The sequence below is a fragment of the Heterodontus francisci genome, chromosome 49 (genome assembly GCF_036365525.1).
Source record: "Heterodontus francisci isolate sHetFra1 chromosome 49, sHetFra1.hap1, whole genome shotgun sequence".
NCBI classification, from domain to species: domain Eukaryota; kingdom Metazoa; phylum Chordata; class Chondrichthyes; order Heterodontiformes; family Heterodontidae; genus Heterodontus; species Heterodontus francisci.
Window position 1 is genome coordinate 14,133,866 of NC_090419.1, and position 15,375 is coordinate 14,149,240.

Consider the following 15,375-nt stretch of genomic DNA (forward strand, 5'->3'; position numbering starts at 1 on the left):
CTCTGTAAACCCGGGATAGATGCTGGATAACAGGAACCAAACCCGATAAAGGTTTCTAACCGTGACAGTATTCCCACTAACCTTGCAGTCGTGGGGGCAACACAGAGAAAGGAGGGCTAAACTATTTTATTTAATTCTAAACTGTGCACTTTATACCAGCTGAGGAGGTCACTCGTTGAGGCAGCACCAGGGTCCGATCACAGCATCATTATCTGTAGTTCTGGCCAACATTGATCAGCGACTCGACGTGTTGAACTGCAGGAAGTACTGTGCAGTGGGTGGGTTTGTGTACAGCTCCTTATCCAGGTATTGTTGGCTGGAAATCAGAATAATCCTCGTTCAGTAATCTGAGCTGCTGCAAAATATTTCTCCGATGCCTCCCCATCAAACACTCCCAGGACAGGTACAGCACGGGGGTTAGATACAGAATCAAAGGATTTTTAAAAAAGGGTTAGATGTAGACTATCCGTCTACACTAAATCTCCCGTGTATGACTTCCACATTGTTGCCTGGCAAGTGATGCGCTGTCAGACGTTAAACTGAGGGCCCACTGCTCTCTCGGCGGGGGGAGGGGAACGACACGCAAAAGCTCCCACTGCTACCGACCGACATCCACGGGAAAGCCAGGAGATTTAACTTTCCGAGAGAGAGAGAGAGAGAAACTGCCTCCGCCCCAGCTCGTCCCTCCCTCCGTCCCGCTTGGATACGCACTGTGCGAGCTGCTCCTTGGCCAGCTGGATGTTGTACTTGTCCAGCTCCTTCCTCCGCCTCCTCGCCGCCTCCGCCTCCTGCCCTTCCATCGCCATGGCAGCCCGGGCGTCTGTGCTCCGCTGCCTGTCCCACTCCGTCTCGATCTGCGCCTCTTTCATCCTCTGTCTCTGCAGTGGAGGATGGGCGTCTGTGACAGCGTGAGACAACACGGGATTCGCCCCCATCCCTCGGTTCTAGGGGGAGCTGTACTGAGGCCCGCAGACCTGGGGCTACGCCTCCCGGTGTGGTGCTGAGGCCCGCAGACCTGGGGCTACGCCTCCCGGTGTGGTGCTGAGGCCCGCAGACCTGGGGCTACGCCTCCCGGTGTGGTGCTGAGGCCCGCAGACCTGGGGCTACGCCTCCCGGTGTGGTGCTGAGGCCCGCAGACCTGGGGCTACGCCTCCCGGTGTGGTGCTGAGGCCCGCAGACCTGGGGCTACGCCTCCCGGTGTGGTGCTGAGGCCCGCAGACCTGGGGCTACGCCTCCCGGTGTGGTGCTGAGGCCCGCAGACCTGGGGCTACGCCTCCCGGTGTGGTGCTGAGGCCCGCAGAACTGGGGCAACGCTCCCGGTGTGGTGCTGAGGCCCGCAGACCTGGGGCTACGCCTCCCGGTGTGGTGCTGAGGCCCGCAGACCTGGGGCTACGCCTCCCGGTGTGGTGCTGAGGCCCGCAGACCTGGGGCTACGCCTCCCGGTGTGGTGCTGAGGCCCGCAGACCTGGGGCTACGCCTCCCGGTGTGGTGCTGAGGCCCGCAGACCTGGGGCTACGCCTCCCGGTGTGGTGCTGAGGCCCGCAGACCTGGGGCTACGCCTCCCGGTGTGGTGCTGAGGCCCGCAGACCTGGGGCTACGCCTCCCGGTGTGGTGCTGAGGCCCGCAGAACTGGGGCAACGCCTCCCGGTGTGGTGCTGAGGCCCGCAGACCTGGGGCTACGCCTCCCGGTGTGGTGCTGAGGCCCGCAGACCTGGGGCTACGCCTCCCACAGTGCCACTGAAACCCGCCGATCGCGCCGCTCAGAGTCAACCACCTTGCTGGACTCACAGAGGCCATGGTTGAATTCCATGGTGGAAAAGACCTGAGGGGCTGAATGGCCTCGTCTTCCGAAAAGAAGTGTGGCCACTCGAGGGTTTGGACACTTGGACGCTCGAGGGTTTGGTCACGGAGCCACGCGAGACACTGGGATACTTAGGTTTGGACACTCGGACACTTGGTGGTTTTGGACACTTGGACGCTCGAGGGTTTGGACGCTTGATGGTTTGGTCACTGGCACACGCGAGGGTTTGGTCACGGAGCCACTCGAGGGTTTGGTCACGGAGCCACGCGAGGGATTGGACACTGGGGCACGCGAGGGATTGGACACTGGGGCACGCGAGGGATTGGACACTGGGGCACGCGAGGGTTTGGTCACTGGGGCACGCGAGGGTTTGGTCACTGGGGCACGCGAGGGATTGGTCACTGGGGCACGCGAGGGATTGGTCACGGAGCCACTCGAGGGATTGGACACTGGGGCACGCGAGGGATTGGACACTGGGGCACGCGAGGGATTGGGATACTCCGTCCCCCAGGGTTCGGGATTTCCCCTGGCCTACCTTATTCTCGTCGATCTGACGTCGTTGCTGGCGCCAAATCTCCTCCAGCTGCTGAGGGCTCATCCCCTTCCAGCGGTCTGGGACCACGCGGTGGGGCCCGAAGGCACTGACCGCCACCTCGGGGTTCTCCGTCAGGATGTCCCCGTAGACGTGGTTTCCAATCTCCGCGTAGTTCTCGTCCGTCTCCCGTTGCTTCTCCACCTCCCTCGCCGCGTCCTGCTCCGCTGCCTGCGGCGAAAGCGGACACAGCCTGTGAGACTGCAGCCTTGCGACGGGGCGCGGAGCCAAAAACACTTCTCCATCACCGCGCACACCCCCCTTCCCCACCACCTGATGAGCCCCAACACTGAAGGCCGGGGATCCTGAATTCCCTCCCTGGTCGTTGTCGAGCCGGCCGTGTAGCGTGGGATGATGGAGAAACCGGGGGAGTGGGTGTTCCCTGCTCCGGTTTTGATCTCCCGTTAACTTCCTCCACCCACCCCGGTCCAAAACTGCTGTGGGGTGGGGTGGGGGAAATCCACGCGCGCGCCTGGGTGTGGCAACCTTACAGAGGGCTGGCCTGGGCTGGAAGGGGTGAATGGCCGTCTTTTGTGCTGTAACAATTTTATGAATCTTAACCGTATTTTCCCCCGAGATTTTAGATTGCAATGTCCAATTGTCACCCCTTTTCCTGCGTGACCCGGGGGAGTGGGGGCCGGGAGCGGAGGTTCAGCCCCCTACCAGTGCCATGTTGTAGTTGAGGGTGGCAGTGTCGAGGGCTCTGCGGGCCTCCTCCTCCATCTCGGCGAGCCTCGAGGCTCTCTCGGCGAGCTCCGTCTCCTTCTTGTGGTACAGGTCATCTGTCGGAGGAGGAGGGGAGGGTAAAGTGAATGCCGGGTGAGGTTGAGCGCGCCAGGAGCCCGCGGTTCAGGAGCGGGGTTGGGGGGTGGGGGGTGGGGGGGGAGGAGGTGGATCCAGGGAGCAGGTGAGGGGAAGGCGGGCGTAGGTACCTGCAAACTTCTGGTCCCTCTCTGCCCTCTCCTTCTCCAGTTTCTGGGCTGCCAGCCACTTGCGGGATTCCTGCTGCTGGAACTTTTTCCGAGCTTTCTCGTTCAGGTCTTCGCCCTCGAACCTCTGCAGGCCCGAGGGCCCGCAGCGGGGGTCGTCGTCGCACACGCGGGCCGGCGCGTCCTTTTTCAGGCCGTCCGGGTCCCACAGGTCGAACTCGCGCTGATTCTCCGGCTGCTGGTAGCGAGCCCGGTACTCGTTGACCTCCTCGTTGAGCCGCCGCACCCTCTCCTGCTCCTCGGCTCGAGGAGCTGGGCCGTCTTGTCATAGCGCAGGCTGTCGGCTTCTGCACAGAGAGGGGGGGGGGGGGGGAGGAGGGGAGGTTACACAGAAGGCAGGCTGAGAAACTCACTCGCCGTGCGTTAGGCGGTCTCACCGAGGGACACCCTCGGAGAAGGCATATCCGACAATGCAGCGCTCCCTCACTACTGACCCTCTAATAGTGCGGCGCTCCCTCAGTGCTGACCCTCCGACAGTGCGGCGCTCCCTCAGTGCTGACCCTCCGACAGTGCGGCCGCTCCCTCAGTGCTGACCCTCCGACAGTGCGGCGCTCCCTCAGTGCTGACCCTCCGACAGTGCGGCGCTCCCTCAGTGCTGACCCTCCGACAGTGCGGCGCTCCCTCAGTGCTGACCCTCCGACAGTGCGGCGCTCCCTCAGTGCTGACCCTCCGACAGTGCGGCGCTCCCTCAGTACTGCACTGAGAGTGCCAACCTGGATTCTGTGCTCAAGCCTGAGGAGTGGAGCTCGAACCTACATTCTTCAGAGTCTGGCGAGAATGCTACTAACTGAGCAATGACTGACTCCTAAATCCCCCTCCACACTGTCCCCATCAAATACTCCCCAGGACAGGTACAGCACGGGGTTAGATACAGAGTAAAGCTCCCGCTCCACTGTCCCCCATCAAATACTTCCAGGACAGGTACAGCATGGGATTGGCTCCTCTGTGATTGGCAATACTGAGTGCCTCAACGAGGTGCAGCTGACAGTGCTGCAGTCAGTTGCTGGAGGTGCTGCTGAGGTGAAACTGCAAAACCCTTTCAACAACTTTTGCTGCAGAGGAGGAAAGACTTTGAAAAAGGCTGTATTTCGAGGTGGGTGTCGAGCACCAAACTTTCATTTCATTTGGACTGTTGTGGGAGGTGAAAGAGGCCAGAAGAACAAGCAGTTGCACTAAAGTTGCAGGGAAGCTCCCTCCCCACCCCAATTGCCCAGCCTGAGTCAGCTGAAGCTGCCTGGCTAATAGAGACATAAGGATCGAACTAGTGCCTGGGCAGCTTTCGGCTGACCCAGGTGAAGACCCCTCCCACAACCGGAAGACCAGAAGTGTTTACAGTGCTCAGAGTACCACCCTTTAAGGGGGAAAAAAGCAAAGTCATCGCTTGCAGCCTGTCTTTCCCATTTCCTGTATACCCTCAGCCTCTCCCCAAACCTCCTAGTTGGTTTCTTTGTTTGTTTTTGCTTGTTTGTTTGTTTGCTTGCTTGCCTGCAATTTGGGGTGGGTTTGGCTCTTGAGCCTTGGCAAGCCCATCATCACCGGTGGCGGGGCCTTCTCATACCTATGCGGCTGTAGCCTCTGTGGCCACCCCGTGTGACCCCGTCACCTTTTAAATTCATTACTTCAAGCCATGGGGTAAAGAGCTATCCCCACCCCAATATGTCTATAGAGGCCTGTGTAAAGGCAATGGCCGAGGTTGTCGGCCCCTCGCCATTGTGGCAGTCTCAAAAATGTACGGGAAGCTGTGTTCTTCCTGAAGACCGAGCGGGCCGTGTCCCTGGCCCTGAGTAAAGGGCTCACTGTGGGTGGGACTTTGCTGCCGGTGGACCCTCTAGGGGCCACTGCTCAGCGGATAATCGTATCAAGCGTCCCGCCCTTTATTCCAGTGAGCTCCTCCTTCCCCACCTGCACCACATGGGGGAGGTGAGGTCGGGGATCACCCCAGTCCGGCTTGGTCTTCGGGAGCACAGCCTCCAACATGTCTACTCCTTCCGCCGCCAGTTATTTATGCAGCTGGCGCGGGAGGAGGACTCGGATGGCCAATTTAATTTGGAGTTCCAGGGGATGGCCTACCGCGTCTTTTGGACCTCGGACGGGGCGCGGTGCCACGTCTGCAAGGGGGTGGGGCATGTTCGTAAGAACTGCCCCAACCTCCCGGCCGCCAGCTCCACCTCGGCGGCCCAGGGTCCTCCCACTCCCCCCACATATCCAACAGACACCGCTCAGTCGGTTCCGGAGGCTGTGATTTTCACAGCCTCCAGCGGGGAGGAGAGTGCCCATCCCGAGTGGAAGGAAGACGTGGAGGAAAAAGAAACATCAAGAGGCGCGTCCCCTGGACACATTGAAACAACCCGAGCCTGAGCTCAGCCCAAAGCCCGTTCTCATGGAATCCACCTGTCCCAGGGCTGGGCTCAGGCCCAGGGTGACCAAAAAACAGGAGGGTGCGGAGGCCTCTGATGACATGGATGTCTCTGAGCCTCTGCGCCCCTAGTGCGAAAAAGAGGAGAAGGCACCCCTCCACTGAAATAACACAGGGCCCTGAGGCGCAGGGCCCATCTGTTGGAGGGGAGCTGTCTCCTGTTTCGGGTCCCCAGGTTCCCCCTAGCGCCACCACCAAGGCTACAAAGTCCGGGCAGGAGCTCCCTATTCCTCAGGATGGAGGGGAGGGGAAGGCCCCGGTACTTGAGACCCCTCCTGAAGGAGTAAGTGGGGCCCTGCTTGTGGTGAGGGAGCCTGGGGACGCCGCCCATTCTGCCACTGCTACTGGGTCGGGTGCCCTGAATGAAGGGGAAGGTGAGGCCCCAGAGGGTCGGCCCTCCCAGCCGGAGTCCACCACCAACCAGGAGACACCCGACCCAGTTATAACTGAGAATGCTGCCCCATCTGCTGGCCTGTGGGTGCTGGCGGAGCGGGAGATGGCCTCCTCCCTCCGCCTCCAGTCTCGGCTCCGGCTGGGTTTCCGGAGTCCGGAACTTCTGTCTCCCCTGGACCACTCATTGGCCTGGGACGGAGGTGGAGGGGGGGTCCTGATCCGCTGGTGCCTACAGGCTCCAGTTTCACAATAGACCCAGAGAGGACTCCTCCGCCATCGATCCTGGGGGTGGGATCGTGACGGAGGCAGGACCAGCTGGCGCGGCCGGGACGTCCGCCCCACAGTGTGTGGTAGATGTGTCGGCCGCTGGCGGTGACGACCCGGAGGAGGATGGGATTCGGTGCGGGGCACGGAGGATGATCTTGATTCCATCGCCAGTGAGGTGGTGGAGTCCCTCGTGCTCCCACCGAATCTCCTCTCATCCCCATGTCGGAACTCCGGGATTTCCTCGCGGCTTGCAGGGGTTGCCGCAATAAAGTTCAGCTGGCCCTCGACCGTTGGTCGAATCTGGCGCTGATCATACAGTCCGTCCGTGCCGCCCTTAAGATAGCGGGCAAGCGCGCGGACGTGAAACTGGTTGAGAGGCGCCGTTTTAATGTGTTCCTCAATGGGTTGCTGGGGGAGTGGACGGCCAGGTGCACTTCCACTCCCTCCTCACAGTGAGGTGTTTGTGACGGGTTTTAAGTACCTTTGACATGAAGATAACCATAGCCAGCCTCAACATCAACGGCAGCAGTGGGGGGCTCACCGCAGATTTCACAATCTCTCAGTCCTTAGGGAAGGGAGATACGCGGTGAGCTTTCTGCAGGAAACCCACACCGTTCCGGGAGATGAAGCCACCTGGCTCCTGGAGTGGCAGGGTGGGGTCTACATGAGTCACCTCACCCCTATTTCTAGTGGGGTGGCTATCTTGTTGGCCCCGACATTTCAGCCGGAGATCTTGGGGGTCAAGGAGCTAGTGCCGGGCCGCTTGCTCCACCTCGCCGTTCACCTGGGTAGCGTGCCGCTCCACTTTGTGAACGTGTACGCGCCCAGGCCCGGCGCATTGCAAGCGCGCTTCTTTGAAGAAGTGTCCGCTCTCTTGAGCTCCATCGATAGCGGCGAGTGCATCATCCTCGGGGGGGATTTTTACTGCACCCACGAGGTGGGGGATCGCTCCGGGCCCCAGCGCGGCCAAGCGTCGGTGGAGAAGTTGAGGGGACTGATCAGCTCCCTTAACTTGGTGGACGTCTGGCGGAATCTCCATCCCGACTCCAGCGCCTTCACGTGGAGGTCTGGAGGAGGAGGGTCGCGAATCGACCGCCTCTACATTTCGCAGGCGTGCGTCTCGGCGGCCTCCATGCGGCTGGTGCCGTGCTCGGACCACCACCTGGTGTGGGCGGAGTTCACTCCGCTCCGCACGCGGGCGGGGTCCGCGTACTGGCACTTTAACAACCGGCTGCTGGAGGACGTGCGATTTCGGGACTCGTTCTGTCGATTCTGGGCCGACTGGAGAAGGAAGCAGGGGGGCTTCCCCTCCTTGTGGCTATGGTGGGATGTGGGCAAGACTCACATCCGCGTCTTCTGTCAGGAGTACGCGAAGGGGTCGACCAAGAGGCGGGAAGCCGAGATCGGGCGCCTTGAGAGGGAGGTGCTCGACTTGGAGTCCCGCCTCGGTCATGCCGTCGTGGACCCGACCCTGTGGCAGGCGTACAAAGAGAAGAAGGGTGCGCTGAGGGAGCTGCAGCTCATAGGGTCCCGAGGGACGTACGTGAGGTCGCGGATCCAGATCCTGGAAGATTTGGACCGAGCCTCTCCCTTCTTCTACTCGCTGGAAAAATGGCGGGGGGTCCGTAAGCAGCTCGTTGAGCTGCTGGCCGACGACGGATCCTCCATCACGGATCCGGAGGGAATGGGCCTCCTGGTCCGGACTTATTACAGTGCGTTGTTCTCTCCAGATCCGTCCAGCGAGGATGCGCGCAGAGTTTTGTGGGAGGACCTGCCGCAGGTCAGCCCGGAGGGCGCCGAAGGATTGGAGGCTCCACTCACGTTGGCGGAGCTGACTGGCGCCCTCCACCAGCTCTCGAGGGGCAAATCCCCAGGGCTGGATGGGTTGACCGTGGAGTTCCTCAGGGCGTTCTGGGACGTCCTGGGGGACGATTACGCGCGGGTCCTGGGGGAAAGCCTGGCGACCGGGGAGATGCCCCTCTCGTGGCGCAGGGCGGTCATCGTCCTGCTGCCGAAGAGGGGCGATCTCCGCCTGCTTAAAAACTGGCGTCCGGTCTCCCTCCTCAGCACGGATTATAAGATCTTTGCCCGGGCTATGTCTACTCGCCTGGGCTCTGTGCTGGCCCACATGATCCACCCCGACCAGTCCTACACGATCCCGGGCCGGTCCATCCAGGACAACATCCACCTGGTCCGTGACCTGATCCATCTTTCCCAGAGAACTGGTCAGTCGGTCGCCTTTCTCTCCCTCGATCAGGAGAAGGCGTTCGACAGGGTGGATCACGATTACCTTTTCGGGACTCTGCGCGCTTTCGGACTCGGGCCGCATTTTGTGGCCCGGGTCCAACTTTTATACGCCGCCGCAGAGTGTCTAGTCAAAGTTAACGGGTCCTTGACGGCGCCCCTTCGCTTTGGGAGAGGAGTGCGTCAGGGTTGCCCCATGTCCGGCCAATTGTATACCATCTGCGTGGAGCCCTTCCTGTGCCTGCTTCGCAGGAGGTTGACGGGATTGGCTCTGCACGGGCCGGCCATGCGGGTCGTCCTCTCGGCTTACGCCGACGACGTGCTCCTCGCAATCACATATCCCGTTGACTTGCGGAGGATGCGCGACTGCCAGCAGACCTTTTCTGCCGCGTCCTCCGCGAGGATCAATTGGGAGAAATGTTCCGGACTCCTGGTTGGTCAGTGGCGGGTGAACTCCCTGCCGGAGGAGATGACACCTTTTGCGTGGAGCACCACACACCTCCTCTATCTGGGAGTCCACCTTAGCCCCGCTGAGGAAGCCTGGCCGGCAAACTGGCAGGAGTTGGAGGCGAAAGTCACCGCTCGGCTGGGGCGCTGGACAGGACTGCTCCGAGTGCTTTCCTACAGGGGCCGAGCGTTGGTCATAAACCAACTGGTGGCCTCCATGTTGTGGTACCGGTTGGTCACTTTGGCCCCGCCCCCTGTATTTGCCACCAAGATCCAGAAGAAACTCGTCGATTTCTTCTGGGGCAAGAGGAAACACTGGGTCTCTGCCGCGGTCCTGAGTCTCCCGATCGAGGAGGGCGGCCAGTCGCTGGTGTGCGACCGCACCCAGGCTGCGACTCTCCGCCTTCGGACCCTGCAGAAATACCTGTACGTCGAGCGTCCTCCCAGATGGTGTGCGCTGGTGACATATTTTTTCCGCCAGTGTCACTGCCTTCAAGACGACACGCAGCTCCTGGTGGAGTCCGTTAGCCGCGCTTCTCTGAGGGAGTTGCCTGTCTTTTACCGGGATCTATTCCGAGTTTGGAACATGGTCGCCTCCAGTCAGGGTGCTCCCCCGCCAGCGAAGGTGAGCGCCTCGGCTGTCCGGGCAGCCGACTCCGGGGACGGTCCGGTGGGCGGAGGAGTCGCCGAAACCCCCGGGACGCCCCTCACTGCGGGTGGCGAGGGGGCTCGGGAGTGCGGAGCGCTCCTGGCCGAGTGTGGGTCCGCTCGGCCGGAACTGCTCATCGGACCCAGGCCCCGAAACCCTCCTCGGGAGCCGGTCCTGCAGAACCCGAGCCGCCTCTCGGAAATGCCCTCCGTGCCATTCCAATCGGCGCGGAGGGGTTTCCTGTACGGGCTGTTCCTGCACACTCTCCACTTCCTCGCCCTCGTCAGCCGGCCGGACACGCCCTGGCGGTCCGCGTTGCCATCTGGTGGCGAAGGGAACCCCCGATGGAGGTCTCTCTACGCGGGAGTCTTCCCCCTTTACATTGGGGACCTGGGATGGAGGGGCTTGGGCCGGGAGGAGGATCTCCTCTTCTGTCTGATCCTGGGCCTGGCCAAGCTGGCAATTCACAGGTCCAGGTTGCAGGCCGTTGGGGGTTCCGTCCTCCCTGATTGCCTGCCCCTCTTACACGGTTACGTTCGCGCCCGGGTGTCCCTGGAGAAGGAGCATGCGGTGTCCGCCGGTACGCTTGAGGCCTTCCGCGACCGGTGGGCACCGCAGGGACTGGAGTGCATTGCCGACGCCGAGAATGACCTTTTAATTTGAGTTTTGTTTATTTCTGGTTTTAATAAAGTTATTTTAAAAAATATAAGTATGTTTATAAAGGGGGCCTGAGGAATAAAGGCCCCCTCGACATAAAAAAAAAACTGGGTTGGATGCAGAATAAAGCTCCCTCTGCACTGTCCCCTATCCAACACTCTTTTAAAAAAAAGAGAAAAAAAAACTGGGTTAGATACAGAGTAAAGCTCCCCCTACACTGTCCTCATCAAAAAAAAAAAAATGGGGTTAGTTTCAGAGTAAAGCTCCCTCTGCACTGTCCCCATCAAACACTCCTCGGACAGGTCCAGCCGTCAGTGGCTGCTGCCTGATTGGAGATGCTGAGTGCTGATTGCAGCAACGGGCCTCAGCTGACAGTGCTGGTGGCAGTTGGAGGTTGCTTCGGTGGAGAGAGGGGCAACAATGAGCAGAGGGAGAGCAGGTCCAAACAAGCAGAGGGAAATTTTGAACAACGATCACCTTTACAGTGAAGAAAGAGACTTTTTGTTGGAAACAAGGCTTTGTCTGGAGGTGGGTGCTGAACACCAGAGGTTTTCTGTGCTTTGGACTGTTGAGGGAGGAACAAGTGGCTGGAACAAGAAGGGGTGGGGCTGCCAATTCAGCAGGAATCTGTGCTGCTGCAATAAGCACACAGGGAAGCTCCCTCCCCACCCCAATTGCCCAGCCTGGGTCAGCTGAAGCTGCCTGGCTAAAGAGATGGAAGGGGATAGATAGTGCCTGGGCAGCTTCAGCTGACCCAGGTGAAGACGCCTCCCCCACCGGAAGACCAAGAGTGCTGGCAAAGACGTTTTCTCAGTGCAGCACCCCCGGAGAGCAAGTCATCCCTTACAGCCTGTCTTTCCCTCTCCTCGATACCCTCAGCCTCTCCCCTAACCTGTTATTTGTTTATTTTATTCAGTATCTCTTCTGAATCTTTCATTTTGTTCGATTTGCAAGCCTACAATTCGGGGTTGGTTTAGCTCTTAGACCCATGGCAAGCTCTTATTCACTGGTGGCGGGGCCCTCTACTACCTATGCAGCTGCAGCCTCTGTGGCTGCCCACGTGATCCCGTCACCTTTTAAATTATTAACATTCAGCCATGGGGTGAAGAGCTATCCCCACCCCAACATGTCCATCGAGGCCTGGGTTCAGGCAATGGCCGAGGTTGTCAGCCCCTCGGCCATTGTCGCAGCCTTGAAGATGTACGGGAAGGCTGTGTTCTTCCTGAAGACCGAGCGGGCGGTGTCCCTGGCCCTGAGTAAGGGGCTCACAGTGGGGGGTGGGGGGGGGGGGGGTGCCTTATCGCCGTTGGACCCTCTGGGGGCCACTGCGCAGCGGATCATGTTATCAAACGTCACGCCTTTCGTTCCCGGTGAGCTCCTCCTCCCCCACCTGCACCACCTGGGGGAGGTGAGGCCGGGGATCATCCCAGTCCCGCTCGGTCTTCGGGAGAACAGCCTCCGACATGTCTGCTCCTTCCGCCGTCAGCTCTTTATGCAGCTGACATGGGGGGAGGTCTCGGAGGGCCACTTCAATGTGGAGCTCCAGGGGGCGACCTACCGAGATTTCTGGACCTCGGACGGGGCGCGGTGCCATGTCTGCAAGGGGGTGGGACATGTTGGTAAGAACTGCCCCAACTTCCAGGCCGCTAACTCCACCTTTTGGCCCAGGGTGGCGCCGCTGCACCTCCTCCCAACTCCCCCTACACCTCCATCCGACACCACTCAGGCAGTTCCGGAGGCTGTGGTCTTCACGGCCTCTGGTGGGGGAGGTGGAGTCCCGTCCGGGTGGAAGGAGGACACGGTGCAAAACAAAACACCTGGAGGCGCGCCCCCTGGACACGGAATAAAGGCCTGAGCCTGAGCTCGGCTGAACCCGGGGCCCAAGAAACCTGGGCAAGGGGGCATGGAGGGAGAAGCAGAGGCCTCTGCTGAGATGGAGGTCTCTGAGCCCCTCCCGGAATCAGAGGAGACATCCCTCCTCTGAAGAGGGCAGTGAGTGGCAGGGCCCATCTCCTGGCACGGGTCCTTGAGCTCTCCCTGCCACCAGCACCATGAGGGTCTGGAGCCCTGGGTAGGAACCCTCTGCCCCTCGGAACGGAAGTGGGGTGGGGAGATGCCCCTGTAATCTCGGCAACTCCTGGGGTGGGGTGCACGCCTATGCGTCAACCCTCCCAGCTGCCACCCGGGGTGTGCCCGACCCAGAAGGCATTTTGTGTAATTCCTCATCTGCTGGGTCTATGGGCGTTGGCGGGGTGGGAGATAGCCTCCGGTCTCTGCCTCCGGTCCTGGACTTCTGGAATTGGGAAGTACCATCTCCCCTGGGCCGCTCATTGGCCTGAGGACGGAGGTGGAGGGGAGTCCTGAACCGCTGGCGCCCATAGACTCCAGTTCCATTCAAGAACCGTTTTAATGTGTTCCTCAATGGGTTGCTGGGGGAGTGGAGGTCCAGGTGCACTTCCACTCCCTCCTCACAGTGAGGTGTTGGTGACGGGTTTCTAAATACCTTTGACATGAAGATAACCATAGCCAGCCTCAACATCAAGGGCAGCAGGGGGTCTCACCGCAGATTTCACAATCTCTCAGTCTTCAGGGAAGGGAGATACGCGGTGAGCTTTCTGCAGGAAACCCACACCGTTCCGGGAGATGAAGCCACCTGGCTCCTGGAGTGGCAGGGTGGGGTCTACATGAGTCACCTCACCCCTATTTCTAGTGGGGTGGCTATCTTGTTGGCCCCGACATTTCAGCCGGAGATCTTGGGGGTCAAGGAGCTAGTGCCGGGACGCTTGCTCCACCTCGCCGTTCGCCTGGGTAGCGTGCCGCTCCACCTTGTGAACGTGTACGCGCCCAGGCCCGGCGCGTTGCGAGCGCGCTTCTTTGAAGAAGTGTCCGCTCTCTTGAGCTCTATCGATAGCGGCGAGTGCATCATCCTCGGGGGGGATTTTAACTGCACCCTCGAGGTGGGGGGATCGCTCCGGTCCCCAGCGCGGCCAAGCGTCGGTGGAGAAGGTTACGTTCGCACCCGGGTGCTTGAGGCCTTCCGCGACCGGTGGGTGCTGCAGGGGCTGGAGTGCTGCCTTAACGGGAGTTTTTGTTTTATTTATCTGTTTTTAAATAAAGTTATTTCATAAAATGTATATAAAGGGGGCCTGAGGAATAAAAGCCCCCCAACAAAATTATATAAAAGGGGCCTGGGATAGAAAGGCCACCTTAAAAAAGAAAAACGGGGTTAGATACAGAGTGAAGCTCCCTCTACACTGTTGCAACAACATGCCTCAGGAACCACCCCTCTCCACGGGACTGACGTGTTAATATTGAATTCGGGGTCGATTTCCCAGATGTTTTGCCATAGATAGTTACCAAAAGCACTGTCCCTTAATCGCTCTCTGTCCTCTCTTGTCGTCTTTTCCTTTATTTGCTGATCCAAGAAGAGGCGATCCACCTTTCAAATGAAGCAGAATTAAAAATTGCAAAATTTTTGAGCAGGGTCATGGATTACCTGACGTGTGCAGCACAGAAACAGGCCACTCGGCCCCTCTGCTCCGTGCCAGCGTTTATGCTCCACACGAGCTTCCTGCCAGCTCGCCGTCATCTCGCCCGCTCAGCATATCCTTCTGTTCCTTTTTTTTCCCCCCCCCCTCCCTCCGCTACCTCACAGGTCTATCCTGCTTCCCCTTAATTGCAAAGAAAATCATCCCCCCCCCCCACCCCCCCCGCACCCCCCCCCCCACCGCACCGGATCGTAGATGCCCAGTGCTCTGCTGCGGAAGGGAGGGCTGGGGTGGGCGGGCGGGCGAATGATCCCGCTCGGGAGAACGAGGCGTTCCTGCATGGTTCCCCGCGGGAGTTTACGTGCTGGAGTGGGAAGGGCCCTCAGCACCGCCTGACGCGGATGTGACCCCCTGCTCCTACATCTTTGTCCCTCCTTGCATACTTTACGGAGTTAATTGGAGAGGAAATAAAGAGAGACTGATTCCAGGGGCCGAAGGGCGAATAAGCACAGGGCACAGATATGTGGCGATCGGTGAAAGATCCAGGTTCGAGACGAGGAAGAACCATTTTGTTTTTGACGCAGCGAGGGTTCGAATTGCGCTGCCTCGAAAGGCGGCGAATTCAGGCTCAATCGAGGCCTTCAAAACGCAATTGGATAAATCGTTGAAAGAGAAAATGGAGGGAGCAAGCGGGACTTGATCAAGTCCTGGTTAGGCTCTCTCAACCTGTCCTGTCACCTTCAATGTCTTTCACATTTACCCCCCCCAGGTCCCTCTGCTCCTGCAACCCCTTTATAATTGTGCCCTTTATTTTCTATTGTCCCCCCTCCCCCCCCCCCCTCCCTCCCATATTCTTCCTGCCAAAATGAATCACTTCACATTTGTCTGCATTGAACTTCATCTGCCACCTGCCTGCCCATTCCCCCAACTTGTCTATGCCCTTTTGCAGCTCGACACCATCCTCCTCCTGCTCCGCTGTCCCCACCGCACGGTCTCTGGGAGGGCTCATTCTCGGTCACTCACCCCTAAGGTCCTGTACCGGGCATTGAATATGCGGCTCTGACGCTGCAACTCTGCGTTCCTCCGCCTCTCGATGGCTGCGGGCTGCTTTGGGTCGATGGGGATGTCCAATTTGTACATATTTCATCTAATTTTCTATGTGATTTTATATATATCAATGTATAGAGGTGGTCACCAGCTAGCTCTGCCCTTTGGCAGTGCCTAAGTCTTGGTTGATGGGCAGCCACCCTCCATTTACATTGAAACCCATGAGCAGTCCATTGGCTCCCAAGAACCTGGCTACTGTAACAAACAACAGGACGCCTTGGGTCGCCATGGCAACGGGCACACTGCATCTTGAGAAAAGGGGGGGATTTCCAAATGCACCATCCGGAAAATAATAATTTCCCGCACGCCACGTCTTCTCCAGTAG

General features: G+C 59.5%; 1 protein-coding gene across 1 annotated transcript; it reads right to left on the reverse strand.

Moving 5' to 3' along the window:
* Positions 1 to 37: 37 nt before the first annotated feature.
* Positions 38 to 15,254, reverse strand: LOC137358386 (RIB43A-like with coiled-coils protein 2). Its single transcript, XM_068024329.1, is given in 8 exon segments — positions 38 to 316; positions 712 to 878; positions 2,337 to 2,564; positions 3,057 to 3,175; positions 3,326 to 3,625; positions 3,628 to 3,669; positions 13,813 to 13,894; positions 14,967 to 15,254. Coding segments are annotated over 8 exon segments (1,137 nt in total). The 5' UTR covers positions 15,084 to 15,254; the 3' UTR covers positions 38 to 234.
* Positions 15,255 to 15,375: the final 121 nt, after the last annotated feature.